Source organism: Rhea pennata, chromosome 25 (assembly GCF_028389875.1).
Source record: "Rhea pennata isolate bPtePen1 chromosome 25, bPtePen1.pri, whole genome shotgun sequence".
Classification (NCBI taxonomy): domain Eukaryota; kingdom Metazoa; phylum Chordata; class Aves; order Rheiformes; family Rheidae; genus Rhea; species Rhea pennata.
Window position 1 is genome coordinate 7577802 of NC_084687.1, and position 25279 is coordinate 7603080.

At 51.9% G+C, this 25279-nt stretch overlaps 1 protein-coding gene across 1 annotated transcript; it reads left to right on the top strand.

The window, feature by feature from the left end:
• The first annotated feature begins 105 nt into the window (after nt 1-105).
• Nucleotides 106-25279, top strand: TAFA3 (TAFA chemokine like family member 3). The gene is made up of 6 exons (XM_062595051.1): nt 106-144; nt 8917-9005; nt 9307-9422; nt 19524-19673; nt 21005-21129; nt 23605-25279. Exons 3-6 carry the CDS (start codon nt 9308-9310, stop codon nt 23614-23616), a joined length of 402 nt encoding a protein of 133 aa, XP_062451035.1. The 5' UTR covers nt 106-144; nt 8917-9005; nt 9307; the 3' UTR covers nt 23617-25279.

The window sequence follows — 25279 nt, forward strand, 5'->3', positions numbered from 1 at the left end:
AGGGGAGCGGAGCGGAGCGGAGCGCGCCGCCGCCGCAGCCCGGCGATGCCGGCCGGCCGCAGCGGCCCGCGCGCCTGGCGCTGACGGGGCGGCGGCAGCGGCCATGGGCAGCGGCGCCCCGGCCCGCGCGCGGGGCGGCGGCAGGTACGTGCGGCGCGGCCCGGCGCGGCGCGGAAGTTGCGCGGGGCGGCGGGAGCCGGGACCCTTGGCGCGGGGCGGGGTGCGGGCGCGGCGCGGAGCCGCCCGGGCCGGGGCTGGGCGCGGGGCCGCGCTCGGGCTCCCCAAGGCCGAAACTCGTCGCGGGGGAGGCAGCGCCGGCGCGGGGCCGTGAGCGCGGAGCGGGGCGCGGGCGGGGCGCTCTGCCCCGGCGGGGCGGCCGCGCCGCGCCGGGCCGGGCCGGGCCGCTCTGCGGGCCCCGCGCTGCCGCGGCTCTGCCTCGGCCGTGGCTGCGGGCGGTGAGCGCTGCGCGGCGGCCGGGGCCGGGGCCGGGCGCGGCTTGCGCCGGCGCCCCCGCTCCGCCGGCGTGGGGCTGCTGCCCTGCCGGCGGTCCGCGCGCGGAGGGCGGGGGCGGATCGCCCCTCCGGGCGCCTCCCAGCCGCCCCCGGAGCCTCTGCCGGGGCGGGCGGCAGCAGAACGGCTCGGCGGTCCCGGGCCCAGACGCCGCAGCCCACGCAGGTCTGAGCATCTCGGCTGCCTGCCGCAGAGGATCCGGCGCTCAGGTGATTTCCCAGGCTCGGGTGGGAAGGGTGATGCCCTCCCTGCCAAGCCGGCCGCACTGCTCTTGCCCTCCCTTTGGCTGCGGGAGGCGGCGGCAGCAGAGCCGAAGCCTGTGCCGTGCTGTCCCCGGGGACTGTGGAGGTGTCTCGTTGCTTGTCTTCACGATTGCCCGAGGCTTGCGAGGAGGTGTCAGCTTCTCTGGAGACTCTGCAGCCTTTCAGTGCTGCTGCAGCTGCCTGCTGTGCAGCCCCCGGAGCTTTGCTTTGGGGCGGGGGAGAGGCAGCTTCCCTCCCAGGAGCGTCGTCTGGGAGCACAGAGCAGGGAGGACGGTGGACTGGGGGTCCAGCCCTCCCTCTCCTGCGAGGAAGGTTTGACTCGGCCACTGCTGTCACGAGGTTTGCCAGGTAACCGTGTGGCACGGCGGGCGATGCAGTGTCCACTGCCCTGTAAAGTTCACGGGCATATCCTTGCACTTTGTCCTGTTCGGAAAATGGGCTGATCAGTTCCCTGAAGTTTGCAGTTGTCTTGCCTTCCCATGTACCAGGGCAGGCTGCGATGGTCTGACTCTTCAGGGGAGTATTAAATAAAATCACTGCCTCCAGTGGGCACCACGGCATCTTCTGCAACACTCACAGAAATATTTCTGTTCTTTCTCAGTTTTTGTGTAAGTTTGCTTTCCTCCTCTGTGGCTGGGCCGCCTCGTAGCGTGGACCCCTGGGAATGTGCTTTGTCGAGCCAGTGAGTGCTGCTCTTTTTACACCAAGCAAAAATACTGAAATTCTGAGACGTGCTGAAATAGCAGAAGTATTAAAATAGCTTTCAGAGAGCCAGCAAAACTACTGGGGCGCAGGTGTATAAAGGTTGGTAGTGTTGGAGCTGGACTGGAGAGTGCTGGTGTTATTTTGCATTGAAAACCTGTGAATATGCCAGCCTTCCCACACTGCTTTCTATGTTTTTTGGGGTGAAATTTTGTTAAGTATAATTATCCGGCTCATACAGACCTTTGCAAATAGTGCTGTAGACTTCCAAAACTCTGAGCATGATTTGGCGTGACAGAAAGTCCCTCATTAACACTGTGGGGCGTCAGGCTGCACTCCAAATGGAGTTACAGATGGAGCGGTCCTGGCTGGAGGTTCACAGTTTTATGTGTGGCTTTAACAAAGAGGGAGAAAAAGCCGCTAGATGCCAGATCCTATGATTTGGGGGAAATGACAGTTACGCTTTAGTGCTGAGATCAGCCTTGTGTCTGTTCATGATTAACCACTGCCAGCTCTGCTAGCACTTTGTCACATGTAGCTCTGTGCTGTGTTTAACAAGCATGTTAAAAAATTCAGATTGCAAACAAGTGTGTTAAAAAATTCAGATCGCTGTATGAAGGGTTGAGGTGTGAGAGCAGTGTGATGCTCAGGAGCGCTGGGGCTCTGCGCTGACATGGAGAAGAGATGTCCATGTGCTTCCTTGCTTTTTCTGCCGAGGGCAGGTTGGCTCCTGCTGTCCATCTTAGTCTGCTCTGGTGGTGAAAACACTTTGTGTTGGATGTTCCTTGCACGGGGAGCCTGATCCCATGTGGCATGGACACCGTCAGAGGAATACTCATCTCTGCCACCCTGATTACAAACGGGGATTTGCCTTCAGAGAGATTCAGGGGCTTTGCAGTTACTTCCTGTCCTGGCTCAGAACAGAAAGACAGAATAGCAACTAACAAAAAACCTTAATGAAAGATTCTACAAAATTCCAAACAGAAAGTAACAGAATGCAAAGTAACAATATTTTCAGTGAAAACTAAGTGCTTTGACATGCCAGAACACCACGCTTCATTTCAAAATGACATTCCAGACTGAAAAGTTTCAAGTCAGACCAAACATTTTTAGTTTGAGTCTCATGATGATGAGTGTTGAAAGCTGTCAAAATACCAATTTCTGTGCAGCTGTGTTTTCTAGCAGGAATTTGCATGAGTGAGAGCACTGATTACCTGTACAAGGGTGGGTCTGAGGAGGAGCATCAGCTCTCGAGGGCCAGTGCCACAGGGCTGAAGTCTGCTGCCTGCTGAAGTGGATCATGGCTTTTTATACCTCGTGCTTTAAACGCCCACGTAAGCTCTCTGGAAGTTATGTAGTTGCCTGCTCTGCTTCTGCAGTACAGCACAATTGCTTCCCTTTTAAGTATGATGTGGACGGTGCAGGCTGCATTATTGATACTTCTCTGATTTATTTATGCTTTCTTAGCCATAGCAAACAGCTCAGCCCTTCTGAGCTAAATATAGTGAGGATTGGAAGTGTGTCCTGTGTGGTGCAGAGCAGGTGAGAGGTGCACTTGCTTTCTGGCCCAGCCAAGAGAGATTTGGGCCAAGAAAACATTTAGAAGCAGGTCTCATGCCAGCAGGCAGAGCCTCCCCGTGCTGGCTCTGCTAGTCTGGTCCCTGCTGCAGTGCCTTCCTGGAGCTCAGCCTGCAAGGGGGACGTGCAGCGGAGATGCGCTGCGGGGACGGGTGCCGCCTGCGCGTGGGGCCGAGCTGCGGGAGCAGGAGAGGAGATCCGTCGCAGTGGGTGTGTGTGTGTGCAGGAGGCATCTCGCCCTCCTTTTTGGCCCGTGCTGGAGCCTCCGTTCCCGGCTCACTGGTGCCGAGTGCTGATGAATGTGCTGCCCAGGGGCCTCTGTGGATTTACGTGAAGGACTGAGCTGTTCTGAGAGGGCAGCCTACTTTTTCGTTGAGGAAATAGTACACATTTTAAGCTAGTATCAGTATCTGTGTGATAGGCTGTGACATCTCTGAAGGGACTATTACAGTGCAGACTGTTGTGTGAAAATCCACTCTTTGAGGAAACTTCTTACAGAGCAGATTCTGCTGACAGTCCCACCAGCGCTCTGGAGATTCATTCTGGAGATTGCCTAAATACATCTTTACACAGGGGAGTAAGCACAGTCTTGTTGCATCAGCTCATGCCCATTTCAAGCAGAGATTGTTTTCTTGCAAATTAAACCAGTTTAATTCATTCTGGCGCTGCAGTGGCTCAGGGCAGGCTCTCGGCACTGGGCTTTGCTGTGCTGTTGGCATGTGTTAGCGGAGCTGTGTGTGGGCACAGAGCCAGGGGCAGCAGCAGAGCTCCATGCATGCAGCGTGGGAGCAGAGGTGCTGTGATCGAGGGGGGCGGGTGTCTGCAGAGACCCTGCTGGAGTTCGTCTCCCTGAGAGTGTGGAGCAACAGGGACTGCCTTGGGGCCCCCGCTAGCGAGGCGATGAGCAGGAGCGCAGGACGGTGGCTGCGGTCGGAGGGTGCTGCAAGGGCTCGGCAGCTTTCCTGCTGCCCCTCCTGCATTCCCGTTCTGCATCCCACCAGGCTGCCCCGCTTGCTGCTTTCAGTCTGCTGCTTGCTTATTAGCAGCTGTGTATCTAGGGGTGACACATGGGTGCACCGTGGCCTGATGTGGTGTTGCTCGTTAGCATGCGGCACCTCTCCATGTGAGCACGGATGGTGAGCCACGAGCTGTGAATAATGAGCGCTGGGATAACGGGAAGCGGGGACAGTGGGGACCGGGCCCCCAAAGGCGAGGCATGCTTCTCGCTGCGGGGCACCCGCCTGCCTCTGTCCCTGCAGCCACGGCGCAGCGAGCAGCCAGGCACAGTGCAGGCAGGGACTCTGGGTGGCAGTCAGGTGGAGCAGAAATGCCAGCCCCATCCCCTGCCCCTGCCGGAATGGTTCAAAACACCCCTTTCCTGAATTGTTGTCTGTAGATTCCTCGTTGCTCAGGTTGGAAAGCTGCCACCAGGCAGCCTGGAGGAGTCGTTACGAGCTGCGACAGATGCGGGCAGGGTGATCCCATTTGGCGCAGTTGCCGGGATCTCGTTCTTCAGAGGCAGGTGAGAGACGATGTGGGTTGAGTGCAGTGCTGTAGCCAGAGTGGCGGTGCTGGAGGAGGACTGCTCCACTTTCTGTCCGTGCTCCAGATCTGTACCCTCGTGTTTTGCGGAGCTGTCCCACCTGTGAGCTCCTGCGCTGCCTCATCACCTCGCTCCTGCGCCAAGCCTGAGCCTTCTGCCCAAGTGAGAGTGCAGTCTAGACACAGGGACGCCAGCTAATGGAAAAGCTGATGCTAACTGTGCCATGTGCCGTGCTGTGCAGATGAGGCCCTGCTCCCCGAGGCTGGGCTGGTCCTCCTGTCTGGGAGCTGTGGCTCCCGCAGGGGAGGGCTCAGAGGCAGGCTGGGTGGCAGTGGTCCCTCCTGGCCGTCAGGGCTGTGGAGGGTTTGGTGTGAGCTGCCTGGAGTGGTGTGTCCGAGGCACGGGCAGGTGCCCCGCACCCTGTGCCTGCACCCACACTGTCCCTCCACCAGCGTCTCATTGCATGGCGTGAATTATTCACGGCAGAGCAAGGGGAGCATGTGTGTGATGACCAGATGCCCTCGGTTTTGCCCTTTCCTGTGGCAGTCTTGTCCTCATCCATAAATATTTGCTCAGGGAATGTGTAGAGCACTGTAAGGAAGTAATTGCAGAGGGATAAGGCAGCATCTGCAGGGAACGATTCGAGGTTTGTGCAGCATTCACAGCTTGGCATTACCAAGGACGAGCATTTAGTTGTATTTGAATCATTTATTCTGTGGAGGATGTTTGATCTGAGCTGCTGTGTGCCAAAGGGAGAGTTGCAGCCAGGCCACAGAGAAGAGGAGCTGTGCTGGGACTCTCAGAAGCAGCAGGAGTGGGAGGCTTCCTGGTACCTGGGCTTCAGGGCAGGAAAGGGCTTATTTTGGTTTGCCTCTCCTGTGGGAGCCTTGCTACCAGTTGTTTACACTGTGGCATCTCCTGAAATCCCCAGCACTGGCTCCTCTTTGGCGGGATCTGTAGGTGCAGAGGTGGCAGCAGGCCCCGTGCCCGGCAGCTTGCCTGCAGAATGCAGATGGAGCAGACGGTGAGGCGGTGGGCTCAGGGCTCGCTGTCGCCCAGTAGGACCATTGTAGAGGCAGCAGTGAGACCTGGATGCCGATGCATTCATGCCCTCCCTGAGCAGTGCTTTGCAGTGCTCCTGACACACAGTGTGAATCAGGAATATTTTTTTGCCTATGAATTCTTTTATTGCGTAAAAGATGTGTTTTTGTCATTTTTCTGGGTGAATGTCAACATTTTTGGTGACATTTTCTGATTTTTTTTCTTCCAGCTGGGAGAATCAAAATGGAAAATATCATTTTAAATAAGCATTTTGGAATGAAACATTTTTCATTTTGAAATGTCACTTTAAAACAGAACAATTCATTTTGAAATGCTTCAAAACAAGAAATGCCCTTTTACCACCTCAAATCACTTTGTTTTGATTAAAAATGTCAGCATTTTCTGTTCTGGCACTTCATTATATGAGTGTGTTTCAGAGTCCCTGATTCAAAACAGAACATAGTTTGGAAGGTTGTTGAAAATTAAAGATTGCATCTTTAAACAGCCCCAGCTTGTGTCCTGTTGCCTGGCCGATGCCTCATGCTGCTTCTCCCTGTGTTCATCTCTGGGATGCTCCAAGGTGCCTGCGGGACAAGGCAGCAAGAGCACCTGCTGCAGCAGAGTACCCGGGCACAGGGACTTGGGTGCTGTTGCCCTGAGGAAGGGGCGTCGGGTGCTAGGACCAGGCAGAGCTGCGGCCCCCCGTGCGGCATCAGCTGAGGCTGCACCGTGGCTTTGCCGTCCCCAGCGTAGTGGGGGGCCGTGGCCTATGGCTTGTGTTTATGGACGTTCATTAACAAGTTATGATCTGGCACTGAAGTTTTACAGGGGACACAGTTATTCGGCCTGTGAGATTCCCTGCAGGTGATAAACAGGACTGTGAAGTGGTCGTTTTACCTTGCAGATGCAGAGCGGAGATTTTGCTGTCAAAGCTGTTATCTCTAGTGCTGCTTCTTGCAGAGCCCCAGAGCCATTTCCACCTGCAGTGCCACAGGTGGTAAATATTACAAGGAAAGTATTTAAAGCAGCGGAAAGTAAACCACTGAGTCTTTTGGGGTTTAAATCTTTCCTTGAGGACTTCAGATGAGGTAAAACTCGGCTCCTTCCCAGCACCTCCTGTGTTTGAGGGCACGGCGTGGCGTGGGAGGGGAGATGCCCCCTCTGTGCCAGCGTGGGCAGTGTTTGCACACTTCAGCTTCTTGCGAGGAGATGTAGAGGTGGGTGAGCACGGATGGGAGGTTAAGGTACTATAGCCTGATCAGTATGTGTCCAGTCTTGGCACTGCACAGCCCGAGTCCCGGCCCTGGCTTTGCTGTGGGGCTTTGGGTCAAAATTTCAAAGGAATAAGTCCCTCCAACTGCAAGCTCCTCTGTCCTTAGTGCTGCTTCTGAGGCTGTTCCCCTCGTTTCCTTTTATCTCAGCTTCTGCATGCATGAGGAAGATGGGGATTTTTGCTCTGTAGGGTACTTGGATGTGCAGATAGGAGAGGAGCAGACAGGCTGTTTATTATGGGCTCTTGGCTGGCAGAGCAGAGAGTTCAGCCAAGAGCAAAACAAGTTTGGAGAGAGGTAGTATAGCGACTGCTGTGATTTTTTTTCTTGTGTGGACACGAAGTAATCCAAATGCTCAATATTAACTTCCACTTAGTTGAAAGAAGAAGGTGTTTCTGTGGTCTGAGCACAGCCCTGGGATGTAGATGAGCAAAGTTCGAGTCCCTGCCAGACTCCCTGGCTGGAGCATATCCATTTCCAGCTGCTGGTCACAGAGAAGGTTTAGGAGGTGGCTCCTAAAAGGGAGTTAGCAGGTAACTCGGCGCACTGGTGAGGCCGGCGCTGCAGCTATCTGGGGCCCCACACCTTCTGCATGGTGGATGGGGAGGGAGCGTTTTTCCAGGAAGCAGATTTAAACCGTTCATCTCAGTACCACGACTGCTGCCTCTCCTTTGCTGGCGGGTACATCGTTCTTGGCATGTGGAGTGATAATGGCACTGTGATCCAGCCCCCATGCTGTTGTTAGCATGAGTAGCATTCTGAATTAGTGCATTATTTTAAATACAATTTGGTTGCAACAATTCACTTCCCATTAATGACACTTGACAGCAATTTGTAAATTCAGAGTTTCAGCTGCTACTTGAGTCTGCCTGGAAGCCTCCAGCTGCCAGACAGGATAGGGAAGGTTGTAGTAATATAAATAGCAACCACTCTGCTTGGTCTAAGCACAGTCTCCTCTCTCTCTGATGGCCTGGGCTCTTCTGCAGATGCTTGCTTGCCAGGACATGGCTCTGCTTCCAGAGCAGCTGGCCCTGGGGAGCGTCCTGGGAGAGCAGCACTGCTCCTGGCAGGCTCTATTTCCCACGGCTCTGTTTAATCAGGAAGATAAGCAGGTGAGAGCTGAATGCCACAGCTTGTTATTGGAGGAGCACGTGTATGCAAAGATAGTGGACACAATTGTGTGTCTGTGTGGTTTTACAGATTTTGCAAAGTGTTGAAAGGAAGAACAGCACTAGAAGAAGAACTGCTCTGGGACACCTGAATTCAGTTTCCTGCCCTGATGTGGGCTGTGAGTGTCGACCTGGATAAGTGGCTGGCCTGTTCCTCCGTTCCCCATGTGTAAACTGCACTAGCAGCGCTACCCCCTTGGGGTAGCTGTGGTGCGGTCTGTGTGTCAGTGTGTGGTGTGCAGAGTGCTCAGCCTGTGAGAGCCAATTTTAGCTCACTTCAAGGGACCTTCTTAATGTGAGAAGCAATGAGAGCGCGTAACCCCGATCTGGGGAAGGTGGAAACGATTCGCTGTTAATATACTCCTGCTCTTCTTGGATGCTTTTGGTCCATATTTAGTATTTCTGACCTACAATTGGTACCTAGTTTAATGGGCCAGCTTCTGTTCTCTCGGCAGTAAAAGTCAGGAGAAACTCTTCCAAAGCAGGTGGAGTCACACTGGTGCAAACAGGCAAGCACGGTTATGGATGCCATCACTGAGAGATTTTGGTGCATGCACGTGCCCGTGTGCTTGTGAGCACATGTGTTAAGGCGTGTGTGTAGATACACGCTTTGCTGTCCCATCTGCTCCTGCGTGCCTCTGTATCTCCTTCCCCAGGTGTCCTGGTGGGTCAGCCGGGGTGCCGAGCCTGCTGGGTGGAAATGCTGCCCCTGGTGCAGGGGCCAGCTGGGGCTCGGGGCCATTCCCGGCCAGTTGCAGGGAGCTCAGCGCTTCTGGCCTCTCGGGTGCAGCCCTTCCAGCAGGTACTGTTATCCAAGCGTTATTTCTCTCCTCTTTCAGGTGCACTGATGTTTGCTGTTCTGTGTGAAGACCTAAACTGTTGGAGGCTGGCAGATGCACAGGTGTTAGCTGCAAAGCCCCAGTAAGAGGTAAGCATCTCTCTTGCTGCTGTTGTCGGTGTGATGTGATTTCTGACCTGCCTTACAGGCCATGCTGCTTAAGAAATCTGCTTGGCCGGTGAGCCCCAGGGCACACATGTGCCTGCTGCATGCGCACCTGCACCTGCCCTGGGGTGCAGTTGTGGCAAGGCCCGTGGTCCCCATTGTGGCATGCATTTGGGAGCTGAAATGCCGTGTTTGGCAGTGGCAGCGTACACCTGTGCTGCCCCTTGCAACTTGCTTCGTGGCCCCCTTTCCTCTATGCATCTATTTCTCTTTTTATTTTTGGTAGAATGAGTGAGAGAGACATACAAAGCTTGAGCAAATGGATTTTCGTGCTCACTCTCTGCCTGACCACGCTATGGGGAAGACTGACACTGGCCTCCACCCACCACAGAAGCCATCCAGGTAGGAGAGTTGATATTTAATGTGGTCTGGGCAGAGCATGCGGCGTCGGGGCCAGCAGCTGGGAGGGCAGTTTGCCGGCACAGCCTGAGGCTGCAGCTTCATGCTTGTAGTTTGCGAAGGGTCCCACTGGCGAATGGCAGTGAACAGCATCGAGGGCGAGCGCTCTGAGATGGCCCTCGTCCCGGGGTCTTTGCAGCTGCTGTTTGTCCAAGTTGTTTCATGCGGCCTTAGCTTGGCGTTCACAGTGGCCTTTGTGCAAGAGCATCATGTGTTGGTACTCAGGTGTGCATTGGAGACCAGAGGATGCGCTCCCTGCCACTGAGGTGTGGGGACAGGGGCGGTCGCTCCCTTCGGGCAGAGGGCAGCACCCAGGGAGCCTCCGGCACCCACCTGCCTGTTGGAGGGCGAGGGACAACACACCCGTCAGATGTTTGTATCTGAGGGCTGGCTCAGTTCCTTCTCATTTTCTTGCTTCCTGCTCCTGCCTCTTTGGAGTAGGCCTGGGATGGCAGCATTTTAACTGATGGACCACGAGCACTCCAAAAAGCGAGGGTTCTCCGCTGGCACGCTGCCAGTGCAACTAGGCTTCTCGTGCTGGCTGGTGCTCAGAGTGCAGCTCCGATTGCATTCGGCTTTGAGCTAAGCAGAGCAAACATGGTCTGAGCCAAAAGAAAAAAGGCTGCAGAGCTGCATAGGCTTTGGACCGGCCTCACTCCTGAAAGAGTGCCAGAACTTTAACTCTCTTCGGGGACTGTCATCAGCATGCTCAGAATAGTCTGTTTGGAAAAGAGGGTATTTAAGGGTTAATTTGAAAATGCTCTTGATATTGCCTGACCTCACACCTAACCCCTGTCCTATTTCTGTCATTTTTCGCTGACAGTTAAAGCAGTTCTAATCCTATAATCCTCATCCTCATTGCTTAAAACCAAAACATGTCTTCCAGAGTGACTCTGTCAAACAGCTAGTCAGCAGTTACCTGGTTTACCCTCTTTCTAACCTGTAGCAGGTGCATGAAAAGATAAAACTCCTCAGTCATCTCTGGAATTATTTTTGGCACAAGCTCAGGACTTCCCAGGAAGCTGGTGGACTGAGTGATCCATATGCCATCTTGCATGGGATTGCTTGGAGTGAAGCCTTTACTGAAAACGCTTCCCTGGCTACAGGGATATTTGTTTCAGATGAACCCTTAAGCCGATGGGAGCTCACTGGACTAGATCGGAGATTTGCAACGTTTGCAGACGTGTCTGTTTGGTTAGGCAGTGCCGGGGAGGTTTCACGCTAGCATCTCGTTCAGTCCGGTACTGCTGCCTGTCCGCTGGTGGAGCATGGCTGGGGGACGCTCGTGCAAACTGTTGCTTTGGTCCAGCTCTCCTTGACTTGAAAATCTGGAGGGCCAGCTCTGCTCTTTCTGAGAAGAGTCACACCTGGAATTAATAAAGCAGAGGCTTATCTGGGTTTAGAAGTGCAGATGCCCAAGTGTATTCGTGGGGTGTGAATTATGTATAAGTCTCACTCGGAACGTAAAAAAACGTGCTTATGTATTCATGCATTCATAGGGAGAGAGGAGAGGTTTTCATTCACACAGAGTAATCCACAATGGACCAAATCTTGTGCTTTTTATTCAAGCAAATTCTAACCTGCAGCAAAGAGGCCACAGTAGGAGCAAATACTTCAGGGTTTGACCCCACTCTGTGTCTGTGCATTAACAAGCTGTCTTTCTGCATATCCTCATACTGTAAGAATTTTGCATATTTGCACTGTCCATCTCTTATTTTTCTGGGCAGAATCTCCATTTACTCAAAACAGGAATTTTTAGTCTGCTTGTTGAGGTTCATGGGTTTTATTTTCCTGTTGTCTTCATGTGCTTCTGCTTCACTTGGGACAGTTTTTAGCAAAGGTTAAGTCTGAAACATACTTTCATAGCTCATGTTCTCAGTTGTGATGACATTTTTTCCCCTAGAAAACATGCAGTTATATTTCTGTATGTGGAAATGAACTAGAGCTGCGAAACAAGATAGCTGTACCCTTAATACTTGACTATGAATCTCAGAGATGCCGATGAATTACATGCATAAAAGGATATAGATATCCAGTGCTTTTGGCCAAATTTATGCCATTGCATTTATTCACAGTTAAAACTAGGTGTGGCAGTTAAAAATGAAACATAGCATTTAATTGTGACTATATAGCCACAAGATTTCAGATCCCCAAACTCATGAATTTCTTAAAAAAAAAAAAAAAAAAAAAAAAAAGCATGCAGATTCTTTTTGTTAGCCTTCCAGGAAAACAGTGCATTTTAAACAGTGCATTTTAAACATCTGGCTTTGGAAATAAGATCTAATCACTTAGGTTCACCCAACATGTGGAGAATGCTAATGTGTCAAAGCAGAGCTGTGCTTCCTGGTTTATGTGGTTGGATTTAAATAGCCACATGAATCAAATGCTGAGATTAAGTCATTTGGAAATGGAATAGGAAACTCCTCAGTGAAGAATGATTCACCAGCAATTTAATCCCCCATATAACTTGGTGAGCTTTACCTGATGAGTGAGGCTTGCTTGTCTGGATGTAGCTCCTACAAAGATGGTTCAGCATCTTCAGATAAACCCCTTTAATGCTGATTATCAGAGTGCCACCTTTGCCTTTTTTCACATTCATCACTCAACACGGAGCAGAAGTAAAGACATTTTGACAGCCAGGATTTGCTACTGGGAAATGAGCTTCTCTGAATGAATGAAGAGTGCTGAGTTCTGATTATCTTGAAGAGAGATTTACTGGCCAGCATGTCATTGTTTGGAGGGCGGAATGCAGGTGGATGGCTTTTATTTGTGAGATGCTTCTGCAGGTTCCCCCCTGTGCCTAGGGAGGTGATGTGCAGCCTTTAAATCAAGACAGATTTTTTTGCTAAACCATCTTCTCTAGATCCGGCAGAAGCCCTGGTTGGTGTGTGGGAAGTGCCAGTCCTGGGCCCTGTATCACACAAGAAGACAGATTGCTTGATCGTAGCTCTGTCCTCTAGCTGTAGTGCTTCCATGTAGGTTTCTCTCAGACACACAGTGGCAGAACAGTTTAAACTATTCTCAACACTGTCCACGCGTTTGTTTTTCTGCCTGTAAGTTTGGAGTGGTGGGATTTGGATGAGCCGTTCACAAAGGAGCTTGCACATATGGTGAAGGGGAATGCAGAATGATGTAAAGTTTTGATATGACAATGCAGTAAAAAAGCCCTGCTGACATGCACTGATAATGAGCAATAAAAACAGATCGACATCTCTCCAAACCTGTTTTAAATAATACATGTGTCTAAGGCAGTAGTGATTTTAAGACTTTAATTATTTAGTGAGTATTAGTAGTCGAGTTGTTGCTGGGTATGGTGTACAGCTAGCTCACGTCGCTGCAGCCTTCGAGAGGGGAAAGGCTTTCCCTAAAGGCCGTTGTATGTGAGCAGAAACAGAGGTGAGGAAGGAGGCAGGAAGACGCGAAGTAGCTTGTGGCAAAACTGCAAGATCCGTGAGGCTCTGCTGTCTCCAAGGCAGAGCTCCCTTGAGCAGCCAAAAAAGCTCTGGGTTCCCATCTTCTTGTGGGGACTAGGCCCATGTGCTGCCTTCAGGTTTCCACCTGGTTTCCCAAAGTGTTGTGCAGCCTTTCAGAGGATGCTGTAGACCAGTTTAATGGTGCTTTGCTGCTCAGGAGGCAGGTGTTGGGGAGTGGAAGGTTTTGGCATTTGCCTGGCAGTTATAACACATTAAACTTCCCTTCATTTTACAACTTTCTACCAGGAAACAGCAGTATTTTATGCTGAACAAGCATAGCAGTGCCCACACTTCCCTGAGACAGACAAAATGTGTCATTTCAGGTTATGCCGTAAAAAACATGTTCTGCTGCTCATTTAAAGGTCAGCCAGAGCAGGACAGCATTTTGTTTTGTTTTTACATGCAGGATTCAAAAGCCTGGTGCTTTTACAATGCTTTTATGGTTCTACGAGATAAGATTTTTTTAAAAGGGTTCCAATGGGGAAATAACAGTTCAATTGGAGGGAAAAGCATGCCAGCAGCTCTGGAATTTGTCCCAGGCTCTCACAGGGCTTCCTACTCTCGGTGTTAAACACACCATCTGATTTGCATTTTTCGGTTCTATCTGATTTGAAGTTTCCTGCTGTTCAGAAAAAAAGGAGGGGGGGAGACACCTGCAGGGAGCTCTGGAGAATCCTGTCGTTCTCCCTACACTTATTCTCAAACTTGCGGTCCTTTCTGCCTAGATGTGTGATATAAAAGACCAGCGTGGCATGAGCTGCTCAGCGGCACGCTGTGCCCGCAGCGGCTGCCGCCTGGGCAGCTCCCGCGGCACCTCCGTCTGCTGTGAGCCCGCCGGCGCGGCGCAGCACGGCCCCTGCCTCAGCAAGGTGCTGCTAATGCCTTTTCCCGCGACGAGGGAACAGTGAAGCCGCTTGCTGACGTCCTGGGCTGCGGCTCGGCAGCGGGCCCTGGTCGCAGGCCGTCAGCCGTAACGAGGCTCCCGAGGCGCTTTGGGAGAGTGCAGACAGGCTTCTGGGCTGGAGCAGAGAGGTGTGAAAGGCAAAGCTCCCTCTGCCTCCTTAATTCCCCCGCTGGGTTGGGACGCAGCCTGCAGCTGCATCGGGAGCGATTGCTGGTGGGAAGGCAATGCGCCGTGCCCTGCCGCCACTCTTCCAGCTGGAGTGGGGCACTTGGTGCCTGGAGCGTCTGCACAGGAGAGATGCCTGGGGCAAGTTTCCTGTGTAATTGCTTCCCAGGACAGGATATTGGGATGCTCATAAAACCGTTAGGCAGGTGAAAGGCTTTCGCCGCCCAAGAGAGGGCCCCGTCCCAGGGCTGCGGGCTGCTCCCCAGCTCTGCACGCACGGAGTGCTTACTGCAGGGACGCGAGGGAGAGGCAGGGCCGTGCGTGGCCCCAGGCAGCTGCAGGGGCTGCTGCCCGGAGGCTGCCTGAGCTCTGCGGTGTGTTGGTTCCTCTTTGATGAGCAGTTCAGGGTCTGAATTCGGGAGCAGAAGCAAGTGCATGAGCTAGGAACAGCACTGTGGTGGATGATGGGCTGTCAGCCCCCCTGCAAAGTGCTCCTTGTCATCAACTCTTCCTGGGGCAAGGAGGCAACAGCTCCTGGCACTGTAGTTTGCTGCCTGACCCCATTTATCAGCAGATGCCTGTGTTCTGACTGGCTCAAAGGAAAGCTGTATGCTTTTGAGGAAAAACAAAGGGCTTCCTGAACAATTTGTTCTGCGGATGGCAGTCACCCTCCACGCTGTCCACACAACGGCAGACGCGCACCTCTGGTGCGGCTGGGCTAATTGCAGCCTGTAGCTGAATCCAGCAGGGCTGGAGCACAAAGCACAGGCTTATTAGTGAGAGCATTTCTTGTCTGAGATGGATTTTATCTTCACCGCATGGCATGCCCTGGGCTGTGGGCACTCCCACTTACATTACAGCCTGCCCTCCAGGCAAGGGAAGAGGCAAGAGCTTGCTGGAGACGGCACTGTGTCAGCCTGCTCCGGTGGGAGCTTGTTTCTCACATCTGTGCACTTGCAGTCTGCAAAACTCCTGCAGCAGTTGCTTGGCACAGCTTGCATAGATACTGCGCAGGTGCCCACTGAAACAAGACAGCCGGCTCCAGGGCACGTGCCTGCTGGTGCAGGGCTTACGGGCGCAGGCAGGCAGTGTGGCGAGGGCACGCGGGTCACTCCATGCAGCCCAGTCACTCCTGGAACTGAGGTTCTTGGAAACTGTCCCCGCACTGGGTGGTTTCTTGCTTCTGATCGCATTGGCTCTGTGATGTGAGCTCACTTGCCACAATAGCCAGGGAGTAAGAAAGCTGCAGAAAGCAATTCGTGGAGAGAGACAACAAATCCAAAGCAGAAGTTGGCGCTGGGGAGTCCTGCAGTCTGGGGCAGCCGGAGGTGCAAGGGGCGACCTCTTTCTCTTTGCAGGACACAGAGTGAAATGCCAGAATAGGAGAAACGTTCCTGCGTGGGGCCCTCGGCAGCGCAGCTGAATGTGGGGTGTGCAGAGGCGGCAGGAGCTGAAGGGGCCGACCCTGCGCTGCGGCTCTGAGTCCTTCAACCTGCATTTGTTGTAGCTGTTGCTGGGTTAAGCCAGCAGCAGTAACAGAGAGGAGAATTTAATTTTTCTTTATCTCCCTGCTGCACCTTTTTGAGGAAATTAAAAGGGTTTTGGCATGTTAGTGAACTCTTATTGAATGGCTCTAATGAGCGATTTCTCAGTTTTGCCTTGCTCTCCCTCTGCTGAATCTTTCTAAATTAGCTGAAAATGAGAAGCCAGAGAGCTGAAGTGAAAGAGAGCAGAGGGGCCTTCCTCTTGGGAAGAGCTCTGCTAATGAAGCTTTATAGAGAGACTTTTATAAAAATGAGTCAAAACCACAAATGTGTGTGAGCACTGAAGTTGAAGGTTATAAAATCACTTGTTTGGACAGGATGTGACCTGCAGCAGGGACACGCAGCTGGGGTAAGTGACTCCACGCTCCTGGACCAGAGAGCGCAGTGAGCGTGTGCAGGGCAGGAGAAGGGGAGAAGTGGGGAGAGCTCTCATGCGTGGGAGTTTGGGCTGGTGCAGAATACCCGACGAGGCCAGGTCTCTCAGGCTCCTGCGTCAGCCATCGCCTTGGGCTCGTTTTGTGTGGGAGCGAGGCATGAGGATGGACACAGTGTTTTGGTGGGCTCGCCCTGAAGTGCAAATCTGTGCTCATGTTCATGGTTAGCCAAACCCAAGGACCTTTGCTTATTTCTCAGATTATATGGAAAATCCTATTAACCATGAAAAACAGGGCAAAACACAGCCACATTTCCTTCAGTTTCCTCCACTTTGACTGGAGTCTATCGTCTCTGCATTCAGAAAGAGTGGGAACCTTCATTAAAACTGAATTATGACGGCATTTAGAAGGGAGGATAAAATTTATAGCCAGAGATGCTATTACAAAATACTTCCAGGATAGGTAATTGTGTAATTATTATGGGCAGATAGGAAAGCAATGGTTCATTAACAGAAAATGACCATGAAATAACAATAAATAAACCCAAATAAGAGTCATGGTAATTGCACAGCCCATCCTACTCGTGTGTCAGCCAGTGTGGGGCTCACGGGCCGTAGAGCCCAGCCCCTGGTTCTTCAAGGAAGCGGGTTCGGGATTGGCCACTGTCCTTGGCGTTGGAGGGGAAGGAGTGCAGCAGGGAGGGAGGTGGTGGTGTTAGGTGGCTTTGGCATCCTCAGAGTCCCGAAGGTCACAGCGTGCTGCTCTTCCAGTCCCCGCTCCCCAGGGCACCGCCTGTCTGCACGAAAGCAGATGTCACCCTGCCCCTGGTCCCAGTCTGGTGGCATCACTGGTGAGCACATCCTGGCTCAGTTCCTTGAGTCCTGTCCTCATTTTATCCCTTGGTAGGTGCTGAGGTACTGTGGGAACAGGGGAAAATAACTATTTTGGACAGCGAGGCGGGCAGGATCTGGTGTTCTTGGCTCTTTCGGCAGCAAGTGGAAGTTAGCCAAAAAAAAAGTGTGTAAATGTCATCAGGGCTCAGGGTAATTGGTTGGTATAGACAGCAGCAGCATCTTCTGTGGCAGCAGTTGCACAGCGACACCTCAACGCCTCTGTGAGCTTCCAGCTCCAGCGTGCCGTTTGTGCAGCTCATCCGTGACTCAGTGCAGGCAAACTCCAGGAGTAAGGGGGACATAAATATTTGATACCTTCCTCTTCCCATTGCTGTAATTGCTGACCAGCTGGCAATGATGGGAGACCTTTGATGGTCGAGGAAGGGAATTAGGTATTTGGCACAGCTGTCTTTCTGCAAGTCAGACTGAGCAGGGCCCCAAGCCCCCACTTTGCTGGTAGCCTCCAGCTCTGCAGCCTGGCTGCCTCCCCTATCTCCTGGTGCTGCTGGTTTTGAGGCAATGGAGAAGCCCTGAGTACAGACTCCTGGAAGCAGCCCCCAAATAGTTGGAGCTGCACCATGCTAATATACTTGGCAGGTTTGAAGGCAGGGATGAGATTCAGCGGTGCTGAGCCAAGCGGAGCCTGCAGGCAGGCACAGCTGTGCTGTGCCAGGCAAGCAGGGAGGTTGTACTCATGCTGGTGTTTCCCAACAGGGAGGTGAAAATGTTGTTGCAAGGCAGAGGAATTTCCCCCTTGAGACTGAAGAGAGATCCCATTTCCTGAGCTTTCACTTCAGAAGATTAAGAGGCTGGTTTCCAAGAGCTTCGGAAAAGCAGGAGGCGTTTCCTAGCAAGCGTGGGTATTTGATACCTCTCTTTGGGGAGCCACAGGCATTTGCTGTGACACAAGCACGGTTTCAGTGGTTCTTTCTCTCCGTTTTCTGTATGGAAATTGCAGCAGAAATGAACAGGAGTTAAACCAGGAGAAACCCGTGGCACTCCTTCCCTGGGCCTGCGTGCTTTACAGAGTTCAAGAGTGAATGCGCTCCCTAGGATCTGCAGCGTGGATGGTTTGGCTGTTGAAGTGTGCAGGACCTTGCCAGACGGATAGCTCTTCCTCAGGAGCAGTATCCTGAAAGAGCCAGGAAAGGCATGAAAATTGCACATCCCACCTTCCTGCCACTAAAGCAACCTGCAGGTTTAGGAGGCTCAGAGGTCTTGTACTTAACTTGCTGCTCTTGTGCTTATAGACTCAGTGCAGCAGTAAATTTGGGGCCATAAACTGCATTTCTATGCATTGCCGATTGGTTTTGCAGCCTGTCGCCTATCCAATAACTTAGCAGTGAGCAAAAGGGTCAGCGTTTCCCTGGCACAGTGTGTCATGGGCTCTTCAGCAACAGCAGAGTTGGGAAGCGCTGTGAAAGGGGCTGAGTGCGGGCTTGTCCCTCGTAGGAGGACCGCTGGCGGCGGAGCACCCAGAGCACCCGCACCTGCAGCTTTGCTCCTTGCATTTTGCACCTTCTGTCAAGCTTCTACACCGATTGCTACCAAAGGTGCTCGCAGGGCTGGTGCTGCTGTGGGGGTTTAGGGAAGCACTTGCACATGACCTTAAGCGGAGAGCAAGGGCAGCAACCAGGCAGTTTCCCATGACAGCGTGGTCCATATCTGCCTGCACATGTTTTGGGATGGCGCGTTGTAGGAACACAGTTTCTCTATGCTCCTAGCAGCCTGGCTCCTGGTTACTCCATAAATCAAAGACTGTTCCGAGCAGCACGTGGGATGCCCTAGTGTGCAGCTCTGTACTCACTCCTCCAGTGCTCATTAAGCAAGACCTGCAGGGATCGCACACTCTCAAGTCATGGGATTGAAGTTTATCCAGCCCCGTTTGGCTAATTTGTATTGTGGTTGTGTGGGCCATTAGCCAACGAAATTCATTGATTTTTGATGCTGACTAGATTCTAAGCCCAGATCCCAGAGGTGATAAGCCAGCACATCTGTTTTTCTTTCTTCCTTAGTATTTTAATGGCACCAGGGTGGGGGAACAGCGGAGTAGCCTGGATTTCTGATGAAGACTATAACATTTCTGTGTCACTGAAGGGTGGAAATGCACTCCTGTTTTTTCCTGCCCCTTGCAGAAGATGAAGTGTGATGATTAGATAGGAACATCCCTTTCAGTGACTATGGGCTAGGGTCAGAGGTGGCATTACTCTGCTTGAAGCCAAAGGCAATGGAAGGCACCATCCCCCTCTTGTAGCATCTCATTATCAGCTCCAATTAACTAATGTCCTCATTCATTTCAATAAACTGCTTCCCTTGGTCAGGCAAAAGTCTATTAATTTTGCTGAGCAGGATGGGTATGAGGGCTGTTAGGACCATAAGCCTGTATGGCGGGGTGTCTGGAGCAGGACCATTGTTCCTCCTTATTACAGATGGTTGGGGAGAGGATGGACTGACCCGTATGTGTGTGTACAGCAGCTTTGGAGCCTGGTGAAGTTCCTGGGGTGCAGTACAACTCTGCCCAAACGCTGACTCCACCTAGGCCATTGGCCACAGCAGGCTGCTCAAAGCCCCTGCGCTTGGGCTGGCAGAGTTGCACCTCTGTCCGGCCCTGCTCGGGGGGCTTCCAGGCTGAGACGTGGCTGGGAGCCCTGGGGCAGCCGCATGTAACCATGTTTTCTTCCTCTCCTCCAGTGCATGTAGAGCCTGGCACGTGTGAAGTCATTGCAGCTCACAGATGCTGCAATAAGAACAAGATTGAGGAGCGCTCCCAGACAGTGAAATGTTCCTGCTTCCCAGGGCAGGTGGCAGGGACGACGCGGGCAGCCCCCTCGTGCGTGGATGGTGAGTACACAGCAGTTAGCAAGCCTTAGTTACCTGTGCTCCCTGCTGACTATATTTTCCTGCTTGGTCAGGCTGCCACAGTTTTCGCGTACCTGGGGTTAAGGGAGGACTTCTGCCCAGGGGCCCTGGCTGGATTTCTCGGCATGGATAAGACGCAACCCTCCAACCTGGGCTCAAAGTGAGAGCACCTGCAATGGAGCAGAGGGGGAGAAGAGGGGTTTGCATCTCTCCTTTCGTGTATCCACATTATTCCACCCAGTGCAGCCCAGAGGCTGCAGGCGTGCAGGTGTGTTATGGAGCTTCAGGGGGGTTGAGCTTCTCCCCAGTGTTGTTGTGCAGCAGCCCTGTTGTGTTGTTGCATGAGAGATGGACCTTGCAGCATCGATCGCTGCGTGCTCAGCTTGTTATGCTGCTGCAGCCGCAGGCAGGGACACAATTCCAACCATGCAGTACCATCATTTGTGAAGAGCACTAAGCAAAATTCAAGCCATATATATTTTACTAAATGTAATCATGTGGTGTCACAGTAGAGCTACCAGAAGCAGCTGGAGGCTTCTGCCAGTGCATTACTGATTCACTTGAGAGCCTATATCATGTGAATGCGTTTGTGCACACCACCGATAAATGTCTGGATTAATTATCAGGGAAGATTTTCTTTGTCCTGAACAGGACTTTCGCAAAGACAGAGAAGCCCCCTGTAATTATGCATACTATAGGCATAAATTACAAGAGTCTTGCAAAGTCAAGAGGTAAAAGACAGTCACTTTGCTTTGGTAAGTGGAGCCTGAAGTAGGTTAGTGAACAAAGCTGTTTTCCCTGCTATTGTCAGGAATGAGGGCAGGACTGATAGCAGGCTTTTTACTCAGAATAGTGCAAGAAAACAGGGGACTTCTGAGACCTAAGTGGAGAAACTGGGTCAAATTAGGTCATCTAGCTGACAAGCAGCTTCTCAGGTCCAAAGCAGTCATTAGGAGGGACGCAGCGCCTGCTGGTGATGGGAGCAGAGATCCTTGTTTTCCACAGACCTACAAAACGGGTGATGTTCCCACCTGGAATGTGCCAGAGACGAGAGGGAGGCACCTGCTGCCGTGACACAGCAGAGGCAGCTGGGATGGTGAAGCCACCAGCCCTCTGGGCATGCTGCACACAGGGGCCGAGGGCTTCCCCCAAACCCCACTGGCCTCATGTCTTTCCCAGCTCAGCTCCTCCGTTGCAGGGTGACTATGCCTGCTCCTGGTGCCCAGAAAGCCTGCCTCATCCCTCTGGGCCTGCCACCCCCGTGCCCGCAGGTGGTTTTGGCTGCTTCTGATGCATCCCTCCTCTCCTTCCAGCCTCCATTGTGCTCCAGAAATGGTGGTGCCAGATGGAGCCCTGCCTCGAAGGCGAGGAGTGCAAGGTCCTGCCAGACCTCTCCGGCTGGAGCTGCAGTAGTGGCAACAAAGTGAAGACGACCAAGGTATTTCTGCGTTGCTGCCCCTTGCGGGCGGCTGTGCTGTGGGACGTGAGGAGCTGGGGCAGAGCTGGAGGGGCCGATAAACACCAGGCACAGGCTGACAGCATGCTGGGGAAACGGGGACACCTGGCTGCTTTTTCCCCAGCCTGGGGCAATCAGACTTTTCTTCAAAACCCAAGAACATACCCCAGAGAGCTCACAGGAAGAGGAGAGTGCTAGTTTCTCCCGGGCCCATGCCATTTACTACGGCTGTGCCAAACCCAGCAGAGGGAGCAGTCTGGGTGCCCACGTGCCGGCTCTGCAGGGTGGCAGGGTGGGAAGGAGCTTTCCCGTTGCAGCGAGGATAGCATGAACACTGAGTTGGTCCCAGGGCTGGAGAGCCTGGGAGCTCTTGGCTCACCCTCTCCCAGCTGCTACCTGGAGCAGTGGGCTCCTCATCCCAGCCTTCTGGCATAGCCCTGGATCCATTGAGGCTTTCTGGGATGTCACTGCTTCCCCATCTGAAGCAATCATCTGTGACAGAGAGCTACATGATTATTATTTTCATGGCTTGCTGAATGCCCCAGAGAACAAGGTATAATTAAAATTTTATCAAACTCATTAGTAATTATATATATGTCATGGTTAATCAGTTGCATAATTTTGTAATCATTGTTCATACAGTTGAGTGTAATTATTCCATATGCTTTAGCTTTTCTCACCCTGCATACTCTGCTGTTAAATTATCACATTAAAAAAGTGATGTGGGGATTTTTTTCATTATTGCTACTATTTTTGTGCACAAAAAGCACTTTCATGCTCAGATGTTTTATGAGTGTCAGAAAAGGTTCCTCTGGCCTGGCATCCATCACTGACCAGTAATTGCAGTGCTACTTTTAGCTCGTCCTATTTTTCCCTCCTTTGTATCGCTTAATTAATTCTTCCCCCCAGTTGATAATGTAACTCAAAGCTTCTAGGGCTTTGCTGATCCTGAGTTCCTACTGGGACCATTCCAGTCTGCAAGAGACCAGAACTTCTGCTCTTCTCCCTTTTCCAGCAACCCTGATCTCCTTTATGGCAATCCTCTTAACATGTCTTTTTGGCTTGTTTGCCGTTCTGTCCAGGAAGGCTGTGTCTTAAACTCATACCTATGTTTTCAGAATGACTAGTGACTTTTAATGCCCTATTAAGCACTAAACTCCAAAAGGGATCACAGGATTCTTGACAAAAAACTGCAACAGGCAGCAGCCTATAAACCTCCTTCCACTCCACTGGGTCAAACTGCAAAGCGTGGAGGAGAAGGTAGCAGGAGGGAATAATTGGAAATTATGGAAGTGGAGGACTAGAGGATTGTGGTCTGTTTGGCTGTGGCATGTACTGCCACTTCCTTATCATACTGCTTGGTTTATCCGTGCTTTTCCTAAGCAAACTTCCCCCCCCCCCCATTTTTTCCCTTTGTCCCATCCCTTTTGAATGTGAGAATTTAAATGCGGTAGTGCTAGCAGTAATCAGTGAGTGTCCCAGTCCTGGCTCAAGGCTGGGACATGCGGCAGAGCATGCGTCTGTTCTCCTCTTCCCTTTTTAGTGTTCCTTATTTGATCTTCATGCTGAGCTGTGGTGGATCTGCACTTGGCTCTGCTGCATATCCCTGATATGTGGATAGCTCAGAGGCCAGGTACAGAGGTTAAATAACATTATTGAAAATGAATCTATAACTCCAAACTATCTTGACAGAAATCTCTGGTCCTACTGTGAAATCCATGAGAAAGGACATTATAATGGATAAATAGTAGTTGAAAACCTGAAGGAAAATATATTTAAACTATTCATAATCTGCAGAGCATGTGAAACGGAGGGCAAGTGTGGCCCAAGATCACAGTAGACAATTCCAGGGCATCCTGCAGCCTGATGTGAGGGGGTGGGCTGTGAGCATCTGCACACAGAGTGACAGCAAATGTGCGCAGCATCAGTGTGCAGCATCAGAGACAGCCCTGGGTCCCATGCGCTCTCCACGGTGCAGCTGGGACCACTTACTTCTGTAGCAATAAAAGAGAAAACTTTCTGCTCCGTCACTAACATTTGCAGTGCCGCCAGCCCCTCATGCTGTGGGTTTGCATTTTTCTTGCAGTGGCATGGGTTTATTGTAAGGCTTAGCTATTATAATTGTTACTGTAACTCCATTCTTTTACACTGAACTAACACTTAATCCGAATGTTGTGCTGGGTGATGGACAGAGCCAGAGCACAAAACAATTGCAGCAAGTATCAGAAACGTTGGCAAATACGGAAGGACACAGTGACTTAAATTCCTGTATCTTGCAAAGCGCGGTCCAAAATACTGGACATTGTAGAAGAAGCAGTTCAGGACATTGGCCAGAGGTGAGATACACCTTTCTTAGAGCTATGCGAGCAATAACTCGAGTGTGAAGGGAGCTCTAGCTCACCCTACTAGCTAAACAGTGGCAAGTGCCTGTCTAAAATTTCTCTCCTTTGCTCACAGGTCACACGATAGATTCGGTGGCGCTCTGCTGTGGACTTGGTGGGTGAGCATTGCTGTTGCAACGGCCAGGATGTGGAGCGGTGCAACACAGCGCTGATCCTGCAGAGAGAGGAACGTTTCGTGCTCCACAGAGCCACGAGCAGCAGGACTTTCTTGGCAGTAGACAGATTACAGCTGTGCCAGAGAGCGCTGCAATTCCCGAACACTGCACCACATTGCCCTTGCTGCTGGGCATCTGGTGGTGCTCTGTGCCTGCTGCACCAGAAAGCTGAAGCTTGCAGAGGCCTGACAGCGTCCTGCCCTGCGTTCCTGGGAATGCTTCTCATTCCAGTTCAGACCATGCTAGGTATTGGTCCAGTGGCACCATGGACATTCAGCTTTCCTTAAGGCCACAGTCATGGGTCCTGAATGCAGTTACAAGACTCCTGTCATTCTATGGCCCCCTTCCCCCTCATGGACACTGTGGGCTCATTCTCCCATGCCAGTAAATAAAATTCTCAAATCATATAAGAGCTGTTGACAGTTACAGAGAGAGAGAGAGTCAGCAGTCCCCCAAAATGGCTTCGTTCTTTCATTTAGGTAAAACAGTTACTGTGAGAATCACCTTTCCCCCATCTCCAAGATCCTGAACCAGTGTCAACATCTGGAAATTGGAACTCAGTGTTCATATGAAGTCCTCCCTGCTGTTTGATTCATTGTTTTTAAGCCAGATGGGTTTCCAGGAAAAGTCTGCATGCTCTGGACCAGATCCTGATCTTGTTATCCTTGCCTGAGTCTGGGAGGACTCTGCTGACACTGTTAGCATTATTTCCTCTCTCCCCTCTCTGCCCATGTAATCATAACCCAGCCCCACGTGTGGTGAAAGCAGCAGTGCAGCCTTGGCTCCCTGACACCATTCTAGATGCTGGGGATGGTATAATGCAGCCATGGAGCATGCTGCTGCTTTTTTCTTCCTTGGTAATTGCATTAATCAGGTTATTAGTTTAATATCTGTTCTTTACAGTGCAAGTCCCAGGCACCAAATTACTTCTAATGTTTGCAGTAGCATTTCAGAATAATGCAAGGGGAAATCCTTCTTCTTTCTGTTTGGTTTGTCATGCCTGATGCAGCCTAGACAGCTGTCCAGAGACCCAGACAGACTGAGGCAGACTTTGTTGCATTAATTCAAAATAAATAAAGAAAAAAGTACCCTGTCCCAGCAGTGAGCTCATGTCCTTTCCCAGGATGTACCCTTGTCCCTGATATTGTACTAGAGGGTGAGGCAGCGTGAACCCCGTCGTCCCAAATTCCTCCAGGTACCACCAGCTCCAGAGCCACCCTGGCTGAGGGACCTGCTGCTGCTATCTGCGGAGGGGCTGGGGGACCCAGTGAGCCTGTATAGCCTTGCCGTTCTCCCCCATGCCACTTCTGCTACCCGCTCATGGGGCCAGTGGGAGATGGTGTTACAGGGCACCATTGCCTCGGGAGGGTGCGTGGATGAAGCCTTGGGAATGAAAATACCCAATGTGCAGCGCACCCCGAGCACCAAGTGCTCCCCAGGTGTGAGCAGGGCCTGCAGCAGAGAGCAAAGCAGCACTTCAGAGGGATGCGGGTGTGTTTTGCAGCAGTTGACCTCTGCACTCCATCTGAGCAACCTGCAGGACTTGTTAGTTAAATGTTTTTGTAATGGGGTATG